Consider the following 19666-nt stretch of genomic DNA (forward strand, 5'->3'; position numbering starts at 1 on the left):
TGCTGGGTCTGCAGGCCGAGTGCACATCACCGTCATCGCTGTAGTCGGCACTGTTTTATATTAACAGATGCGATCCATTCCTGCCAAGTCCCTGTTGACTCCTGGCCCTCCCGACCCCTCAGGCAGTAGCCAGGGGACACCAGCCGTTGGGCAGACATGCCTTTTCATTTCCAGGCAGAGAGCAGGTTGAGAGGCTTGTGAGTCTCAAAAGAGCCTGACTTTTGAGTCCCCCCAAAAGCAGAGTTGATGTTTCGAACAACAGATTTCAGAAGAACACGTGGTGAGGGCAGAGTCTGCTGTCTCAGAGAAGGTAAGTTGGTGAGACAGAGGGAGAGAAACGCAGCTCAGCCTCCCCCCCCACCCCGGGTAGGGCCATAAAGCCGAGGGACCGAACGGGATTCATCCCCACAGGGTTCTGGAGAGCACAGGGGTAGGCAGGCCTGTGCCTCACAGGGTCGCCCAGCCCCCTGGGCTGAGAAGGTGGAGTGGTTGAGGGTGGCACCAGGCTGGGAAAGGGGATGAGGCTGTCCAGGAGCTTCCCAAAGCCCAGGATGGTGGGGGAGGGACTGTCAGAGATAAAACTTGAGAGAGGGCACGTGTTCCAGCAAACTTGAGGCCTGATCCAAACAAATCTTGAGGCTGTGAAGAGGGCCCCCACCTTGAGCCCTGAGGGCTGCTTGGGAGCCTGGGTACCAAAAGAAGGATGGCTGAAGGTAGGCAGAATCTCTGAAAAATGAGCAGAGGCCTGTGAGGATGGAACATTTCCAAATGGGCTCCATTTAAATGTTAAATGGCTAAATGTGCCTGGAGTTGGTGGAGGTTCCTTGTCCTCCCAGCAGGTGGAATGGAGGCTCCAAGCAGAGATTCAGCTGAGTTAGAGGCTAATGGGGAAACAGAAGGCTGCTGGCCATTTGCAGACCTGATTATCTGCTTAAGAATCTACATCTCACATGTGGTACTTATATACAACAGAATATTACTCAGCCATAAAAAAGAATAAAATAATGCCATATGCAGCTATGTGGATGGACTCAAGAGATTGTCATACTAAGCAAAGTAAGTCAGACAGAGAAAGACAGATCAGTTCAGTTCAGTGGCTCAGTTGTGTCCAACTCTTTGTGACCCCATAGAATGCAGCATGCCAGGCTTCCCTGTCCATCACCAACTCCCGGAGCTTGCTCAAACTCATGTCCATCAAGTCAGTGATGCCATCCAACCATCTCATCCTCTGTTGCCCTCTTCTCCTTCTGCCTTCAGTCTTTCCCAGCATCTTCATCTTTTCCAATGAGTTGGCTCTTCACATTAGGTAGTCAAAGTATTGGAGCTTCAGCTTCAGCATCAGTCCTTCCAATGAATATTCAGGACTGATTTCTTTTAGGATTGACTGGTTTGATCTCCTTGCAGTCCAAGGGACTCTCAAGAGTCTTCTTCAACACCACAGTTCAAAAACATAAATTTTTTGGCACTTAGCTTTCTTTATAGCCCAACTCACATCCATACATGACTACTGGAAAAACCATAGCTTTGACTAGATGGACCTTTGTCAGTAAAGTCAGAGAAAGACAGATAACATATGACATCACCTATATGTGGAATCGAAAATATGGTAAAAATGAACCTACCTATGAAACAGAAACAGACTCACATGCGCGGACAATAGCCAAGAGGGAAGGGCTGGGGGAGGGATGGAGTAGGAGTTTGGGATTAGCAGATAACAAACAATTATGCCGAGAATGGATAAACAACAAGGTCCTACTGTACAGCACAGGGAACTATATTCAATATCCTGTGATAAATCATAATGGACAAGAAAAAAGTGTTAAATCTACATCTTAACAATAAAAGAGAGTCCCTCATGCTGGCAGTTTACACACTGCAAGGAGAAATCATCTTTTAAAGTAGGGAATCACAAGCTTGCCTTCTCAGATCCTAAATCGGTTTGCTTTGTGTTCAGAGACATAGTAGCATTACCTTTGACCTAGAGAATCATTGCTAGGGATTTATGGAAATAAAATCATGATGAATGTACTCAGAAATAACAAGGATGGATGTGGTGGCCTTGTTTATAATGACAGACGTTTGGAGAGGACATTAGGGACCTTGCTATATGCAGCAGTGCTGGCTCCCAGGCCTGGCATCCCTGCACCCCAGCACCTAACCTGGCAGCTGCTCGGCCTGGGGAAGTGGATGTCACAAAGGACACGTGAGGCAGGAAGGCAAAGGCTGCTGCGCTCCACCGGAGCTGCGCTGGGGAGAACGTGAAAGCAGGTGGGCGAGCACTGGTCAAGTGACTTTCAAACCCCTCATTCACAATGAAGACACAAAAGCACCGGAAGAATGGAGAGAAGGGGATTTTTCTGGAAATTTCCACAATGAGAACTGCTGATGTGCTCTGGGGTGCACGCCACTCCAGTCCCGGGAGGAGGGGTAGGGGTGCCTCATCCTTTAAGTTACAAGACAAGGGTCTGGGAGCCTCAGGCTCTCGAGTGAGTCCCCATGGCTAGTGGACACGGTGCAGTGGTGTGTGGTTCCCACCCAAGGATGCTGATGACATCAACAGGCCGGCCAGTGACTGGGCGCCCAAGAGGAGAGGTGCTGGCCACATCTGCTGACCAGACAGCCTGAGCTCTTATCAGAGGTCCTTGCCAAAGGACCATCTCCAGGGGCAAACCCGACTCAGGCTGCAGAGTTGGAGGGTGTGCCCCTGAATTATGGGCTGCAGTCCCGAGCAGAGGGACAGGGATCTCTAAAGAACTGGACCCATGAGAAGAGCCATCAGGCACACAGGACAGGAGTACCCTCTGACACACGCCAATTGCCCCAACTGTTCCTCCCCACCTTGCCCCCCATTCTAGAAGGGCTGGAAACATAGCTAAACAAGAATAAGAAATGAATAGGCTTTTTTTTCCCCAAAAAGCTAAATACTAATAAGCTAAATAGATGCTCAGTCACTGGAGGGCATGATGACTTAGAAGGAGTGGGGAGGCTCCCAACCCTCCTTCACCAGTGACAGGTTTCAGTGGAGGGGTGGAGTGGGGGGACGCAGAGGAGAGAAGGAATAAACTCTAATCTTTGGATGAAAATGGAATTTGAGTTTTGATTATTACCTGAAATGAAATTGGACATTTTATAGAATTAAAAGCATGTTTTGTGGATTTGGAATGACCCACTTGGTGCAGTTGGTAAAGAATCTGCCTGCCAATGCAGGAGAAGAAGAGATGCAGGTGGGGAAGATCCTCTGGAGGAGGAAATAGCACCCCACTCCAGTATTCTTGCTGGAGAATCCCATGGACAGAGGAGCCTGGCAGGCTACGGTCCATGGGGGTCACAAAGAGTCGGACATGACTAAGTATACACACACACACCACTGTAACTACCTCAAATTGACCAGAAAAGCCCCGGGACTTTCTCACTGTCTGTTCGAGTGCAGGGAAAGCTGGCCTCGGCGATCATAGTCCCAGGATGATGGGGGCAGAAATCGTCATTATTTCCACAAGTCCCGCTGGCTCCAAGTTCAGGCATATAATCAAACGGCTCGTAACCTCAGTTTCCTCAGTGCAAATTGGAGAAAACACTACACAAACTACTGTGAGAATGATTCAGGCCAAGCCACACAGACACAGGACGCAGAGCCTGGCCCAGAGGACGGTGTGGACCCAAACGCCACTCTAGCATACCCAGGGACATGGAAAGGTGTTCACAACCTCAAAAGTGAAAGTGCATGTTTCAAAACACTGCGCGCAGATAACCCCATATTTCATCGCATGTGGCTTTTTTCACAGAAAATAATCTAGAAGTAAAAACACCAAAACATTAAGTAAGGTAACCGATAGATAGAAGATTGCAGGCTTCATCCATGTTCTCTTTCTACTGTTTCTCTTTTCCCCTAAAATTTCTACCATCACCATGCACTGCTTTTGTAACTGCATACATGTATTTTAATCAAGGAGGAGGATGCAACTTCCCTGGGAGGGGGGGAGCACCTGCAGCTCTAATTGTCCCCTTTGTCATTTTACATCCTCAGCTCCATTAAAATCCACAAAGAAAAGCTTCCTGTTGTCGGGCTTTCCTCCCCGAAGGCGGATTCTGAAGAAGCCACTTAGCTGTAGAGGCCAGCTCCTGCCTGGGAGCTCAGGTCCACCAGGGAGCCTTGCTTGGCAGGGGGTGTCCAGAGCGCTGTAGCCGGCAACTAGCGTGTCCCAAGTACCTTCTGGACTTCTGTGGCCTTGCTCTGCAGGGAATAGGATGCATTTTCCCCCTCCTGGATTGTGGGAAGAAACCCATCAGCATCTAGGAAAGCCTCAGAATTTTTTTTTCTGTTGGAAGCTGTTTTAAATGCGTGTTACCAAATGCATTTAAATAATGTTACCAAAGGTGGGCTGAAGTGATGGACATACTGGTGTGAAAAGCCAGCAGCCCTCCACATCACTCCTTGGGGTCTGGATGGGCATTCCCTGTGCTCAGAAACGTCCCTGCAGCCCTCCTGGGAGGTGATGGGCCAGAGAGAGTGAAGCAGGGAAGATAAGGGCAGGAGAGATTATTTTAGAAAAATCTCTGCTTTCCAGAGAACTGAAGCTGAGATTGGTGGCTTACCACCAAGCACATGTATGATGCTTTCCCAAAGCAGTGGGGACACTCCACTGCTGCAACTGAAGGAACAGTCAAGGTCATGGCCCATCCATGGCCTTGAGCTGGTCAGCAACTCACCACTCATGAGTACGGGTGTTGGGTCTGATCTAAGAATGAGAGAACAGGGACTTCCCTGATGGTCCAATGGCTAAGACTCTGCACTCCTAATGTGGGGACCCATGTTTGATCCCTGGTTGGGGAACTAGATCCCACATGCTGAAACTAAGACCAAGTGCTAAATAAATAAAAATAAATATTTTTTAAAAAGCTAAAAAAAAAAAAAAAAAAAGAATGAGAGTGAAAAATGGTGCCATTACTTGGGAAAACAGTTTGGAAGTTCCTCAAAATGTTAAACCTAGGGTTACCACGTGACCAAGCAATTCTAATCCTAGGTGCAACACCCAAGAGAAATGAAGCCACACATCCACATAGAAACCTGTGTGCAAATGTTCACAGTGACATTACTCATAGTAGCCAAGCAGTGGCAATGACTCAAATGTCCATCACTTGATGAACGGACAGACAAAACGGAGTATGTCCACGTAACAGAATATTACTCAGCTATAAAAATGAATCGAATATCGATACATACTGCTAAACGGTTGAACCTTGCTTGAGAAGATGCTCAATGAAAAAAGACAGACACAAAAGCCACATATTGTGTAATTCTGTTAAATGAAGTGCCCAGAAAAGGCAGATTCGTAGAAACAGAAAGTAAAATAGTAGTTGCCAAGGGCTGGGGGGTGGGGGTATAGGGGAGTGACTACTAATGGGTTACTTTTTGTGGGGGGAGGTGCCAAAAATATTCTAAAATTAGATGGTGATGGTTGCCCAACTCTGTTAATGTACCAAGAAAAAATAATTTGCTGTTTAAATGGGCGAATTGTATGGCAGGTGATTCATATCTCGATAAAGCTGTTAGAAAGACGGGAGGGGGGAAAGAGGAGAGGAAGGGAGAGAGAGGGCGACTCCCTTACAATATCTATCCTAGAAAATGGTAAGATATGCTTTTTGACAGTACTGAGAGATGGAGAAGTAACTTTGCTTTTCACCATTTCTCATCACCCCGTGAAACCTCCTTTTGCCTCTGCTGCAGCCCAGTTTCTAAACAGTGCCCAGGCAGGCCCGTCAGCGCTCACCCTGTCCAAGCCTCACCTCCCAAGTGAACCTTCAGTCGCTCATCCTGGTTGTTACCTGAGCACTTTCTAATGAAGTCAAATACAGAAAGGAAGGGAATCTTGAAAAATGGATACTGTGACCCATGTACAGGATTTTTTTTTTCATCTTTTCCGTGGTTGCCACTATAATTTTGAAAGGTTTATAACAACAAATTGGACACAACAGAGAGAGATGGGCAGACAGCCGGGATCAGCTGCTGTCCAAAAACTGACCCCAGGGCTCTAACCTGGACCCCTGCGTCTGCTCCCAGCCCAGCCAGGGTCTGGCTGGCACAGGATCAAACGTGAGGCTGGATGGCTCAGCCAAGAGGAAAATCCAGCTGTTCTGGGGAAAGCCAATTATCTGTGAGTCACCTTTTGATTATAAGATTAGTGCCAAAGATCCGGGAGACTCCAAAAGGTTTCTTATCAAGCCATCTTCCTTTTCTGTGGTTTGGTTTTCCTACAATAAGCCATGATATCAGTACTTTAATGTTTAGGTAAGAAAGAATATATAATGGTCTGAGTTTTTGGTGTCTAACTGCCTGGGAATGAAGCCCTGTCAATGAATTAGCCTTTGGACAAGTCACTAGCTCTCCGTTCTGCAGGCCTGTTTTTCTTTAAATACCTTGAGAATGACAGTAACAGTAACTATTCACAAGTGCTGCTCATACGAAGATTCAATGAGATAATTCATGGGAAGTCTCAGAAACAGCATGCTGGTAATGGCAGTAGGAGCTGTAGTTTACTACTCTGTAACCTTTCTAACAGGGAGGAATTTGATACAAGGAGAATAAACCACTGATTTATGTCATTTTGATAGATACATATATACTATGCACAATACTAAAGTAGTGTTTCGTGTTTAGAGAATTGGAAAGAAATGACCATAGAACTTGTATTCTTTGTTCAGGAGGGGGAACAAAAAGAGCCCATGAAGGCATTTATGTAAATTATTCTAAGAATGTCAGATAAAAGGGTTTGCCATAAATAAAAGGAAATGCATTTCCCACAGGTTGGGTAACTGTAGGAAATGGCTGGGAAGTGGCTTGTAAAAGCAAACTGGATTCACAGCGATAATTTAAAGTGGGTTAATTTCATTTCAGGAGAATATCACAACGGTCCCATTAATAATGATCAGTGCATGTATGATGCTAAAAAATATGGGTTTGCGTTTTTAGAAACAAGGAGATACTAAAGGGTCAATTTAAACACACACACGCACAAGTACAACCAAGAGAAGCCTAATGGAGGCAGTGAAAGTTTCCAAGTTTAAGGAAGGGCTGGGGAAACAATTAAGCTGGGAAAATCTAGCAGGTGCTGGGAGAATAATGCAATTTCCTAGGGCAGCAGATGCACAAGGGAAACAGTATCCAGCAGCAGTCCATCAGATGGTAATTACAGCTGAACTGGGGAAGAGCAGCCAGATGAAAGGGGCGATTCAAAGGGTAACCGAATGCCAGAGCGGACATCTTCCTGAGAGCTCACACACCAGGAAAGGCGGGCCAGCACTTAGCTCTGAGAGGGGGGGTTAAACAAACCGTCGTTCTTACTTTGTAGAAGGACAAAGGGAAAACGGGGACCTCAAAGAATTCATTAGTCCAGATTTAAACAGACCATCATGAATAAACAACCATACACACACATGCAAACAAGCATTGATTACTCTAAACGTCTGATTCCTGAGATGGTTCTGTTATATGAAAGATGATGGATTGATCTGGTCCAAGAAGTTCTGGGGAAGAAAAAAAAAAAGGAGAGATGGATTGACACTCTCATTCATTTAGAATACTCTAAATCAACACAGAGAACCAAAGATCGAAGTGAATGACAGGGAGCATCTCCTGGTACCGAAGCAAAGGGAGGAGCTTTTTAAGTTCAAAGCAGATTTTCTGGTGTTTATTATCACAAGTAAGAGTCATTTAAAACCCTGGTCTTGGAAAGGAAAGCACGCCTAGGACACATCTGCCCCTCCCAAGGGATTCCACAGAACAGGTTCAACCCCAGCAGGGCTGTTCTTCTCTTGCTCCCTGGGGCCGGTGCACCCTCCCCCATCCCTGGTTTAACCAACCCCAAGAAGATCCCCTGGGGGAGGGCATGGCAACCCACTCCAGTATTTTTGCCTGGAGACTCCCCATGGACAGAGGAGCCTGGCAGGCTACAGTTCAAGGGGTCGCAAAGAGTCAGACACAGCTGACTGAGCACGAGCATGAAGCAGTCCCATGAAGCGTCCCAATACTGACGCTGGACCGTAAGCTCCCTGAGGGCAGGGACCCTGTCATGGCATCTCTGAATCCCTAAAGGGGAGGCCGGAAGGAAAGCAAGTCATCTTGCACAGAGAAGCACCCCAGAGTAAGTCCATAGCTTATAATTAATATAGTCATCCATTCAACCAGATTTTGAGTATTTCCCTGATCATGGTTCTCATGCAAGTGGGCCACATTGATTCATTTCATTAAAAATTCCCATCAGAACAATTCTCAGAATACAAATGTACAGGCTGAGACAGCCAATTCAAGATGAGAAGCAAGTCTTCTCGGTCCACGCCATGTGGATTACGGTCAGGAAAAAGCCTTCCCTTATCCATGAATCTACTGGTTGACTGGCAACATGATGAATCTTCCGGGCCCAGCCCTGCGATGTGTGATGAAAATCATTCACGCGTTTTCCAGGTCCCTTCCTGTGACCTGACATGGATGGGCTGTCAATTGATACGAACTACAGGGCAGGTCTGATGGCAGGAACACGATTCATCTAGACCAGGCAGCAGCAACCTGGCCTCGGGGTGGGAGGGGGCGTGTTTCTCTGCCACGCGATGATGAATTTCAATCACTGCTGGCTTGTGCCAGGGTCAAATTGGCAACCCACCGAGATGAAACGCTTTCTATCCCATTACTCATGCCTGGGGTGATCTGTTCCCTTGAAGACTGGCTTCCCAGGTGAAAGCTAGGGAAAGGATGGTCAGTCTGAGATGGCTTAAATGGGATAAAATGTATGAGAGGCCAGTGCCCAGAGAGAGAAACCTCTGTGAGGGAGCTGAGTCCCAAATGAAGCTCCAGGCGCACAGGGGAGTGTAAAACTTAAAGGGACAGAAAGGGATTCGTTTAGTAAGACAATCCGTCAACTTTAGCAGCTGCAATACTATTTGCTCTGCTAAGAAATCAGTGTGCTTAGGACCCTGTAGACATTCCTTCATGGGGCTTTCCTTCTAGGGGCTTCCTTCTGGCGGTTCAATGGTAAAGAATCTGCCTGCCAATGCAGGAGACGCGGGTTCGATCCCTGGTCCGGGAAGATACCACATGCCGCGAAGCAACTAGACCCGTGCGCCACAACTACTGAGCCTGTGCTCTAGAGCCTATGCTCTGCAGCAAGAGAAGCCACCGCAAAGAGAAGCCCACTCGCAGCAACAAAGACCCAGCACAGCCAAAAATAAACAAATAAAATAATCTTAAAAAAGAAATTCCTCCTGAAAAATTTCCATCTGGCTCACCTTGTCTCAGATAAACAGCCTAAAACATTAAACCCACCTACAATCTTTTTTAAATTTAAAGTAATTTAACATAATAGCATTTCAATGTTTGAGCATCCAAACTCATTCCATGTGGACGATGCTCTCAATAATCCTTTAGTCATACTTCAAGATTTCTACATTTTGACTAAATCTAGGTCTTTTGTAAAGCCTTCTTGAGAATGAGTACAGCAGCAAGTAGCAGTAAAGTACTTCTTTAAAAAAATCAGAATTCACTGTATACCTATGGCTGATTCATCTTGATGTTTGGCAGAAACCACAACAATACTGTAAAGCAATTATCTTTCAATTAAAGATAAATATTTTTTTTTAAAAAAAAAGGAAAAAAAATCAGAATTCACCAATACAGTAAACCACACAGCACAAAGCAGCAGATACCGAGCACCAGCCACACCACGGCTGACTTTCTGGGGTAGGGATTCAAAAATCCATCCTGTGCTATGTCTTGAAATAAGCCAAGGCTCTAGGGTGGGGCGGGGAGAGGGCGGCACACAGAGAGCTAACCACAGAAAAGCTTATTAAATGTGAGCAAGGATTTCAATTCGCAGAAACCTGGAAAGTTATGATAGGGTGTTGTTAATGAAACAATGTTTTCTTTGGCTTTTTTCCCCATGAAGAGTCCAGCTCACCTCAAAGTCATCCATTTCTGGAGATTCCCAGGGGTGGGAGATGTTGGAGGTTCAGGAACGCTGCTCTTGACACCAAGTCAGCAGCCCTGAACTCTTCCCTGTCCCTCCAGCCACACACTCGTGCCCCCCAGTGACCAGATGAAGGCACTGGGGCCATGGGCTGCCACTGACATCTGGGGGCTTCTCCTGGCCCAGCCGCCTGGTCTACCCAAACTCAAGTGCATTTCAGCAGTGGGTGCATATGAGCAGCACCTCTCACAGAGAAGCATCTCTGTACCTTGCGCCTGTGGGCCCTTCTCCTGGGATCACATGAGGTCAGACAAGCCATGTTTCAGTGATGGGTAGAGATGAAGCCACCCTCCCTGACCCCAACACACTCTCTTGGATCTCATTACGGAAGTCCTTTCACCCAGTCTCCCCACCCCTACAGGCCACCTGGTGGCCAAGCCGGTGGTCCTGCAGATGGGCTTGAGCCCTTTCCTCTCTAGAGTGCGATGCTGGGGCCCTGCTACCTAAAGACACACCTGGGTGTGTCTGGGTGAAGTGCTATGTACCTGCTGCAAAATGATAAAAGAGGAAGGGGAATTGGGTGGGGATGCAGTAGATGCAAAACTGGCCAAGAGCTGAAACTTGTTGCAGCTGAGGGCAGAGGATCCAGGACTTTCAGTAAAGTTCATGGAGTGGACTGGGACAGGGGCCCCTCTGCCTTCAGAAGCTTTTAGAGCAAGGTTACCTGTGTGCTCAGTCATGTCCAACTCTTTCTGACCCCATGGACTGTAACCCGCCAGGCTCCTTTGTCCATGGAATTTCCCAGTTAAGAATACTGGAGTGAACGGCCATGTCCTCCCCCAGGGGATCTCCCCGACCTAGGGATCAAACCCACATCTCCGGCATTGGCAGGTGGATTCTTTACCACTGTGCCACCTGAGAAGCCCTTCAGAGCAAGAGGACAGAGTAATTCAGGGGTCTGTGAAATCTAGTAACAATAAGACTTGAATCTGGCCTCTTAACCGCCTTCTTTCAGGAAATCATGCTTCATAAAACCACCAGTCTATGAGGGATTGTACACTAAAAAAAAGAAGACAAGGTCTCTTGCTTTAGTCAGGAGAATCTCTTTTCTATCACAGGATTCTCTCTGCTTCTTGTTTTCCATGATGAAGACTGAGAGAGGGCAAAAGGATTGTTATTTGTTTTCAGTCTCTACTCAAAGACAAATTTAGAACTTATCAGAAAATAAATAAAATTTTCCTGTTTAATTTTACAATTTAGAGATAAATGTCAGACTTACAGCAACCTGGGTCACAGTCGGCACAGACCCTCTAAGATGGGTCTTGGTGGAGCTCCCCCCACCCCCAGCAAGTAAAGCAGGAGCTGGGGACAGTGTGGTGATGCACTTCAGGAAGCACCAGGCTTCTCTCCAGTTGGTTTGAGCACCACATGCAGCTCTGATGAGCACGCTCCTTGGCTAAAGGTTTGGAGAATTTAAGCTTTGCACTTTTTTTCTCTCTCACGGAGGACGAAGTCAGCCCACTGAGGGATGTCTTTCTCATTTACGCGGAAGCGTGCACAAACAGAACAGGCTCACATGTGAGTCAGTCTAAGTCACAGACAAGCTCCTGAACATGGCTGGCCCTGTGTGTGTGGCTGTTTACACGTACACTTCCATTGAAAGCGAAATCTAGGCTCTGTGTGGTTCCTTCTCTTGTTCTGCTAGTAAGGGCGGCCAAGGGCTGTCATTTTAACGTCCCCCCCCGCCCCCACCCCACACACCGCCGCCCCACAGGGCAGCGCTGATCCCCTGAGAAAGAGTGAACAAAACCTAGCTTGGACTCAGCCCCGACGTCCTAATGCAGCCAGATACCGGTTCTCAAATCGTGCAACGAAAGCATGAGGGAAGGGGCGTTTGCTTTGCAGCAAGGCGGCTAAGCCCACAACGATGCTGGGACGCTGACGCCAGACCCACTGGTCCTGAAATTCAGGGGGCGCGTCACGGGGACCCCTCGGCGCCCTGCTCCAGGCTCTCCGCGGAGGAACCACCCGAGGGCAAGGGCCGCGGGGAGCCTGGGCTCCTGGATGAAGGAGCCGCTACCGCCCCCGTTTCGCGCGCAGCACCGCCCCATCTGCCACGCCCCACCGCGCTGGCACCGCGCCCCTCCTGCTGCCGCCGGCTACCCACCGCGTCCTTGGAGACCTCCTTTGATGGAGCGTTGATGCCAAGCTTTTCCAGGGGATAGACAATCTGTCGTCGGGGCCGCACGGGAACCAAGTAGTGGAGGGCGGACGTCAGCGAGTGGGCCTTGGGGCTCTGGACCTGGGAGACAGCAACCTCTATTTTAGCGGGGAGGGCTTGGGAGCCCCAGCGCACAGATGCCAGACTCGACAACCCGAGGGCGGGTGGGGGGGAGAGGGGGAGACCGGCTTATAAACAAACATACTCTTCGAGCAGAGGAATGAATTGTAGATAATGCCTGACACTAATGAAGATAATTATGGGAGTAATTGCATTACTATCTCTGTGGGAATGACAGATAAACAAGTGGTTTGCTTTATGGCATTTTTCAGCGCAAGTATTTTCCCCAGGAGGATATTCTTCTCTACAGTGATCATGAATCAGCTTGATTTGACCCCATTAATAAGCTGTATTATCTGCATCCTGGTAACCTTTGTGTCTTTGGCACAAGCTGCTTTAAGAAGGCATGTAGATTAAAAAAATGTCATCTGAGGGGCAACAGGGCAGGGATGCGAACACCTTCATGTTTGTGAAAGTCACTGCTACTTCAACTGGAACTTTCTGGATCAAATGAGTGTTTTAAAATCAAAGGATGAAACTGGAGAGGTGGCGGCGAGGTAGGGGCTGGATTAGATTATTTTGATTTATATTTGTCCTAAATTATGAGCTGGATTTATGCTTACTTAAATGGGCTACAGTAAATCATGCTTTAGGTGGATGCTTTAGATATTAATGTTATCCAACTTAAGAGCTTCTAGAAGGGATTTTTTAAATCCTTCACCATTGAACTTCACCGCCTGATATTACACACTGAAAAGAAGAACCTTGTGGTCTCTAGCCAAAGGTCTGTTTTTAAGCCTGGACGAGCTCTCAGTGCATGTTCTGGCAGGAGGTTATGGAGAAAACTGTCTTCATTGTGTCAATCAAGAGTTTGCTTATATTGCTGTCAACTGGGGATTCACAGCAGAATTTGGAGAGTCTCATTTGCACTATTTGGAATTGCTTCTTGCACTTGTTTAAATGGATGTGTATAAATCAACTGGGGGTGTAGACAGAGAGGAAATCTGTTTCCAAGTGTGTTTCTATGTTATATACACAATAGTGCATAACATGGTGCTAATTCTACACCATGAGGGGAATATGTGAACATCCACTGAGTTCAGTTCAAGGTACCATTTTTTTTAGGATGGACGCAAAAAGACTCTACCAGCCTGGCACATGCAGGCACCTCTATGAATAAAAACTGAGAATTTAACATCACCTCCTGAAGGTCGCCAAGCTGGCACTTGGCCAATTGGGAAGTGCAAAGCAATTGCGCAGGGCCATGCTTTTCAGGCAAAGCTGTTACACTTCCCATTTCGTGAGCTCAAATCTGGGGCAGTCATGTTACTGTTGTGCTGTGTTTTCATCGGGAAAAAAAAAATCATCTTTCCAGTGTATTCTCCATTCGCTACCAATCTTTCCCATGTTTAAAAGGCATTTGTCAAATAAGATATATTGGTAAAATTACTGTTATGTGCATGTACCCATATACCTTAGATTGTTTTCAGTTGAATAATTCAGAGCATTAAAAAAAAATCTGCTTAGCTCACTGTGGTAAGTAAGAAGAAAAGTGACAGTGTCAGACCCCAGGCAGAGCCACAATGGATTATGGGACAATTTCGACCTAGTCTGGGGGTTTGCCTTGCAACAGCCCTCAAGTCTGCCTCAACACTCTCGGTGGCAGAGGGACCATCTCGCAGGAAAGAACAGCTTGGGAGTCTAGGCCTTGCCTGCGAGCAAGCAGGACAGTGAGTGTGTGTGTGAGCACAGGTGGGACTCTTCTAGGCATTGGAGGTCGAGCTCTGAACAGGGAAAAAGCTCCAGCTTCACGGCACAAGACAGAATATGAGCTAGTGAGAAGCGCAGTGAAGGAAACCGAAGCAGGATGAGCAGAAGCAAGAGCTTCCGTGTGTACACATCACAAGTGCTGTGCAGACACAGAGGTGTTTCGCCACATAAAGGGTGCATCAGCATCACTTATCTCCACTGTTTATCCATCACTTTTATGGGATGTTATAGTGCTAATTTGGAATGTCATGACAGCACACCAGTATTCAGGATTGAACTGATTTATCCTAGGAGTTCACTACTGGAATGTTCTTTGCCTGAAGAACATCATGGGACGTTTCGGCATTCACTAATGGATGTGAGAGATAATTTGATTCTCACGTCCCTTAAGACACTTTTCCATAGCTTGCAGTCTCTGTCTGGTTGATATGGAAAAGCAAACAAATTGTTCTACTAATTGTGTGGGTTGTGACGGTTTCAGAAATTGAAAGCCTTCTGGGTTTTCCCTAGAGTGTGTGAAAAGGACCAAACTCAGTGTGGCCATTTGAAATTCAGAGTCAAAATCCATATATAGTCAAATAGAAATATATCACACATATATGTATCATACATGTAAATATATGTATCATATATGTATATATGTATCATATGTGTATATATATATATATGATGCATATATCATATATATAAACATAGTCAAAGTTCATGGAATGAGGAAGAAATAAAATATTGGCACACAACACGAATGACACCGTGGACGCTGATCTGCAGGAGAAGTGACTGAGGACACTCTTTTACCTTGCCTTCCTTGACTTGTGGGTAAACAGGGTAGTAGAGACAAGATTTGTATCCTAAACGGAGGATCTCCTTGAGAAAAAACTTGGTGTAGTGCCGGAAAATGGGATTCAGGACAAAGTGATACAGGTGTCCGTGCTCTTCGCGCTGGTGGTGATTGAAGTAGATGAAATCTTCAATGTTGTAGTGAGATCGGATATACTCTATATCCTAAAAAGAAGAGGTGAGAAAGGACACCTAAGAGGGTTTTAAACAAATGGCATGCATCTTCTAAGAAACATAATTTAAAAATAACTTTAAGGGCATGCCTCTCCCTTTTCTTCTTAAGGAATCAGGGTAGAGACTGAACTACGCCTGGTGGAGAATAGGAAGAGATCTACCCCAGCGTCTGACATAAATGGCATTCATCCTCGGGGAGAAAAGTTGAATACACATGCCCAAAGATATACACACAAGGATGTTTACCACAGTGAAGTTTCGAGTTGTGAAAACGGGGCCTCAGTCCTGCGGTGGATGCTGCCCAGACGCCCTTTATCAGTGACTAACAGCCCACAACAGCCACCTCGGCAGAGAACTGCTCTGATGGTCATGCTTAGGTCGATCTTCAAGAAGTTTCCCTGGAGGGACCTGGAGCCTGAGCTAATGATTCTCTCCTGCATTATCATGTTCCAGTATGTGGCCAGAGGAGTGGCTACTTAGCCGATCCCCTCTGGATGAACATCTAACTTGTTTCTAGGGCTTTGCTATGAGGAAACACACTGCCCTGTGCACCAGATTCAGGGCTTCTCTGAGTGAAATGCCCAATGAAAGAAAAAAGCCTTTAGGTACAATAATGAGAGACGAGTTATTTTCTCCTATTACTTACTAATCTCATTTTATTGTTAATTTTTGAAAAGCTAAAGTTTCCTGAAAGTCACTTGCTTTGATGGCTTACTTCTGGAGGATGGCTCAGAGCTTTGGAATTTGTTCCTCACAGCTGTGCTAACAACCCAGACAGCCTTGAGTCCCAGCTTGTAGGCAGCCTCCCAGTGGCCAGAGCAATGTCATGGAGAAGCGGATAAACACACTGTCAAGGAGACCATGCCAGCCATTTGTAGTGGTCATTTAATCTCTCATTCATGACATGGATAGACTTTTGAGGAAAACTGAGAAATGCAAAAGATCAGATAGAGAAACATACCACTCACTCCAGAGGAAACAGAGGTTATCCAGCAAACAGAAGATAATTAAAAAAAAAAAAATTCTACCAAATGTCCTCAGAGATACCAAAAAATATCTCACATAAAACATAACAAACAAGCTGCTACATAAAATAAAGGAACAATAAGAGAACAAGGAAGGGATTTGGAAGTTAAATACGTAAACTCTGAAATTAAAATTCCAGTAGAAGGTCTGAATAGACATGGATGAACAGTGCATTAGGAATCTGGAGGGCAAAAATCAAGGAAATCTCCTAGAATGAAAAGTAAGAAGTACAAGAGATTAAAAAGTACAGGAAGAAAGATATGAGACAGGGAAGGGTCAATTCCATTTAAAAAGGAATTTAAGACAAGGAGAATACAGAAAATGAAAGAGAAGAAATAATCAATGAAATCATGGAGGAAAGAGGTTCACAAGCTCAAAAGAGGCATAAGATACCTTATAGCAATTTCAGGAATAAAAAGGAAAAGGGAATTCTCAAGAGAGAAAGCAAACAAACATACATTTATTTACATCAGATTGTATTTTATCTGTGACATTGGCTACTGGAAGAGGATGAGAGTAAAAACAACACTCTGATGAGAAATCATTTGCATAGGAATTCTATACACAGCTGAATTCAGGTGTAAGGATAGATGAAAACTTGTATGTGTGTGGACTCAGAGACCTGACCCTCTTCCACCCTCTCTCCAAAAATTCTTAAAGATATATTGAATCAAAAGACTCTAAGAACAAGGCTAGTTTGAATACATTGAAGAAATAAAGTCACATGAGCATACCAATAAATGCCAAAACACATATAATAAAATTCAATACACAAGCACAATAAAAACTTTTAGTGAACTAGAAATAGGAGAGAAGTTCCTTGATATCTTCCAGAAGCTATGTTCCCAGGTACGAAGTCTTAATATTATATTTATCAGTTCTGCCTAAATTGTTTTGTAAAATCGACACAGGCACAAATAAATTCATAGTAAGTGTTACAAGGTTTATCCGGAAAAGAAAACACTCAAGTAAAACCAAGAAATTTTAGGCAAAAAAAACAAATAAGAGAAGACTTCCGTACCAGATACCAAAACACATAATAATGCAATAGCTATCAACAAATAAATCTATGGAATGGAATAGAGAGTAAAAATAGACACAGACACATGGAAATTTAATAACGCAAAGGCAGCATTTTAAATCAGCAGGGGAAGAATGGACTGCTCAGTAATAAATACTTTGGAATAATTGGCTGTGCATTGGGACAAAATAAAATTAGATGTCCACTTAACAACAAACACACACTATGCATGTTATTAAGTGCAAGAAAGGATGTTGGAAGGGATAAATGCATGACTCTCAATAGAGTAATTCTTTGGGGAGAGACCTGGGACTTTTTTTGGTGTTGGGAAGTTATTTGAATTTTTAGAATATGAACGTTTTCATGTATTCTTTGTAACATTTTAAACTGAGAAAAAAAAATGTGGCTGCCAAGTGGGATGCAAGCAGATCTATAGCCTTCGGGAAAAGGAGACATTCGTATTAAATAAGTAAAAATGAAACTTAGAAAGAGACATCGTGCATTGATTCAGGAGAGGAAAAGGTGCAGTCACGGGAAGTAATATCTACTTCCCAGCTTACCATTTCATTTCTGATCACTGCAATGCCAACTACCTGTTCTGCAACTTCAGCTACAAATACCTGAAGCGGTGTTCCATCCTGGAAAGAGAAGAAGATGCTTTAGGACCTTTCAAAATATTGCCATTAATGTTTCTGTAAGCTGTCCTTAAAGGGTTTCAACCATGATCACAGAACAACAATGATGAAGCCACCATCCTATCACCTTCTGGGCCAGGTAATAGGTTCAATGCCCTCCTTGAACCTTACTCAATGCATTTAACCCTCAGTCCAACCCTATGAAGTAAATATTACCATTATGTCTCTACTTCATTTATGAGAAAACAAGGCTTGAGAGTCCACCTTGACAAGATCTCCAACTACTATGGAATGGATCTATTGATTCCAACCACGTGCTTTTGACTGGGAATCTGTATTCCTGCCAGGCTAATCTCATGGACAGAGGAGCTTGGCAGGTTACAATCCCTGGGGTCGCAGAAAGTCAGACATGACTTAGCAACTGAACAACAACTGTTTCCTTTAGCACAACATCAGTGGCTCTGTCAGCCCAGGAACCCTGTGTCCTGAGGATGCCCAAGAGCTTTGGTTCATGTCTCTAATGTCTGCTACTACTTTCTGTATTAGAAATTAAAACTGAGAAAATTTTGGATTCTTCTCTGAATTTTTGTTGAATTTATTCGTTAAAGCATATTTTTTAATTTGACAAAAATATTTAGAGAAATATTTAGATGACACCACCTTTATGGCAGAAAGTGAAGAAGAACTAAAGAGCCTATTGATGAAAGAGGAGAGTGAAAAATCTGACTTAAAACTCAACATTCAGAAAACGAAGATCATGGCATCTGGTCCCATCGCTTCATGGCAAATAGATGGGGAAACAGTGGAAACAGTGTCAGACTTTATTTTTTAGGCTCCAAAATCATTGCAGATGGTGACTGCAGCCATGAAATTAAAAGACGCTTGCTCCTTGGAAGAAAAGCTATGACTGACCTAGATAGCATATTAAAAAGCAGAGACATTACTTTGCTGACAAAGGTCCATCTAGTCAAAACTATTGTTTTTCCAGTAGTCATGTATGGATGTGAGAGTTGGACTATAAAGAAAACTGAGTGCCAAAGAATTGATGCTTTTGAACTGTGGTGCTGGAGAAGACTCTTGAGAGTCCCTTGGACTGCAAGGAGATCCAACCAGTCCATCCTAAAGGAAATCAGTCCTGAATATTCATTGGAAGGACTGAAGTTGAAGCTGAAACTCCAATACTTTGGCCACCTGATGCAAAGAACTGACTCACTGAAAAAGACCCTGATGCTGGGAAAGATTGAAGGCAAGACAAGAAGGGCATGACAGAGGATGAGATGGTTGGATGGCATCACCGACTCGATGGACATGAGTTTGAGTAAGCTCCGGGAGTTGGTGATGGACAGGGAAGCCTGGTGTGCTGTAGTCCATGGGGTTGCAAAGAGTTGGACATGACTGAGTGACTGAACTGAACTGACGGATTTAGAGAAAAGAGTAGCATTGTTTCATATTTTTGCAGATCTCGAATGTGTGGTTTACTGGAAGACAGCTGGATTCTCACATCTGCTTCTGTATTCAATCTGTTGTAACATATTAGTTTGATTGAAATGAATGCAAAAATCATAAAGAAAAGAAAGCACCTAATACATACCAGGTATTAATGCAATAAAAATAAAGATAAAATTGAGAGGCTCAACAGAGTCAAAGCTGCCTTAAAAATCTTCTCTAAAAAGGGAAACATCAGGTAACAATAATCAATAAGAAAAATCTTGCAAATAAACAATATTCAAAATGTGAATTATTCATCGAAGCATTAAGAATATAAATAATAGAAACAACTTTATGCCTATACATAAATCTTTATGATTATTCTGTTTATCTTGCTAACTTCTTAAACTGGCTGTATACTTGTAGCTCATTGCTTTTCCTTTTTATGTAAAGTTTACACATTTAAGGCCTCAGTGGATAATGTTTTCCATATCCCGTAGGTTTTAAGACTTTGTATTTTTGTTATCTTTCTGTAATG

At 44.7% G+C, this 19666-nt stretch overlaps 1 protein-coding gene across 1 annotated transcript in view; it reads right to left on the minus strand.

The window, feature by feature from the left end:
* The window catches only part of CFAP61 (cilia and flagella associated protein 61), a 246292-nt gene that overhangs the window by 127331 nt on the left and 99295 nt on the right, over positions 1 to 19666 (minus strand). The window contains exons 15-17 of the mRNA XM_055430665.2: positions 17626 to 17703; positions 14803 to 15009; positions 12121 to 12255 (exon numbers count right to left, since the gene is read on the minus strand). Of these exons, the coding sequence (XP_055286640.2) occupies positions 12121 to 12255; positions 14803 to 15009; positions 17626 to 17703 (420 nt within the window). The remainder of the gene's footprint in view (positions 1 to 12120; positions 12256 to 14802; positions 15010 to 17625; positions 17704 to 19666) is intronic.

Source organism: Moschus berezovskii, chromosome 15, assembly GCF_049115385.1.
Source record: "Moschus berezovskii isolate FMDL1 chromosome 15, NW_MosBer_1.0, whole genome shotgun sequence".
Classification (NCBI taxonomy): Eukaryota; Metazoa; Chordata; class Mammalia; order Artiodactyla; family Moschidae; genus Moschus; species Moschus berezovskii.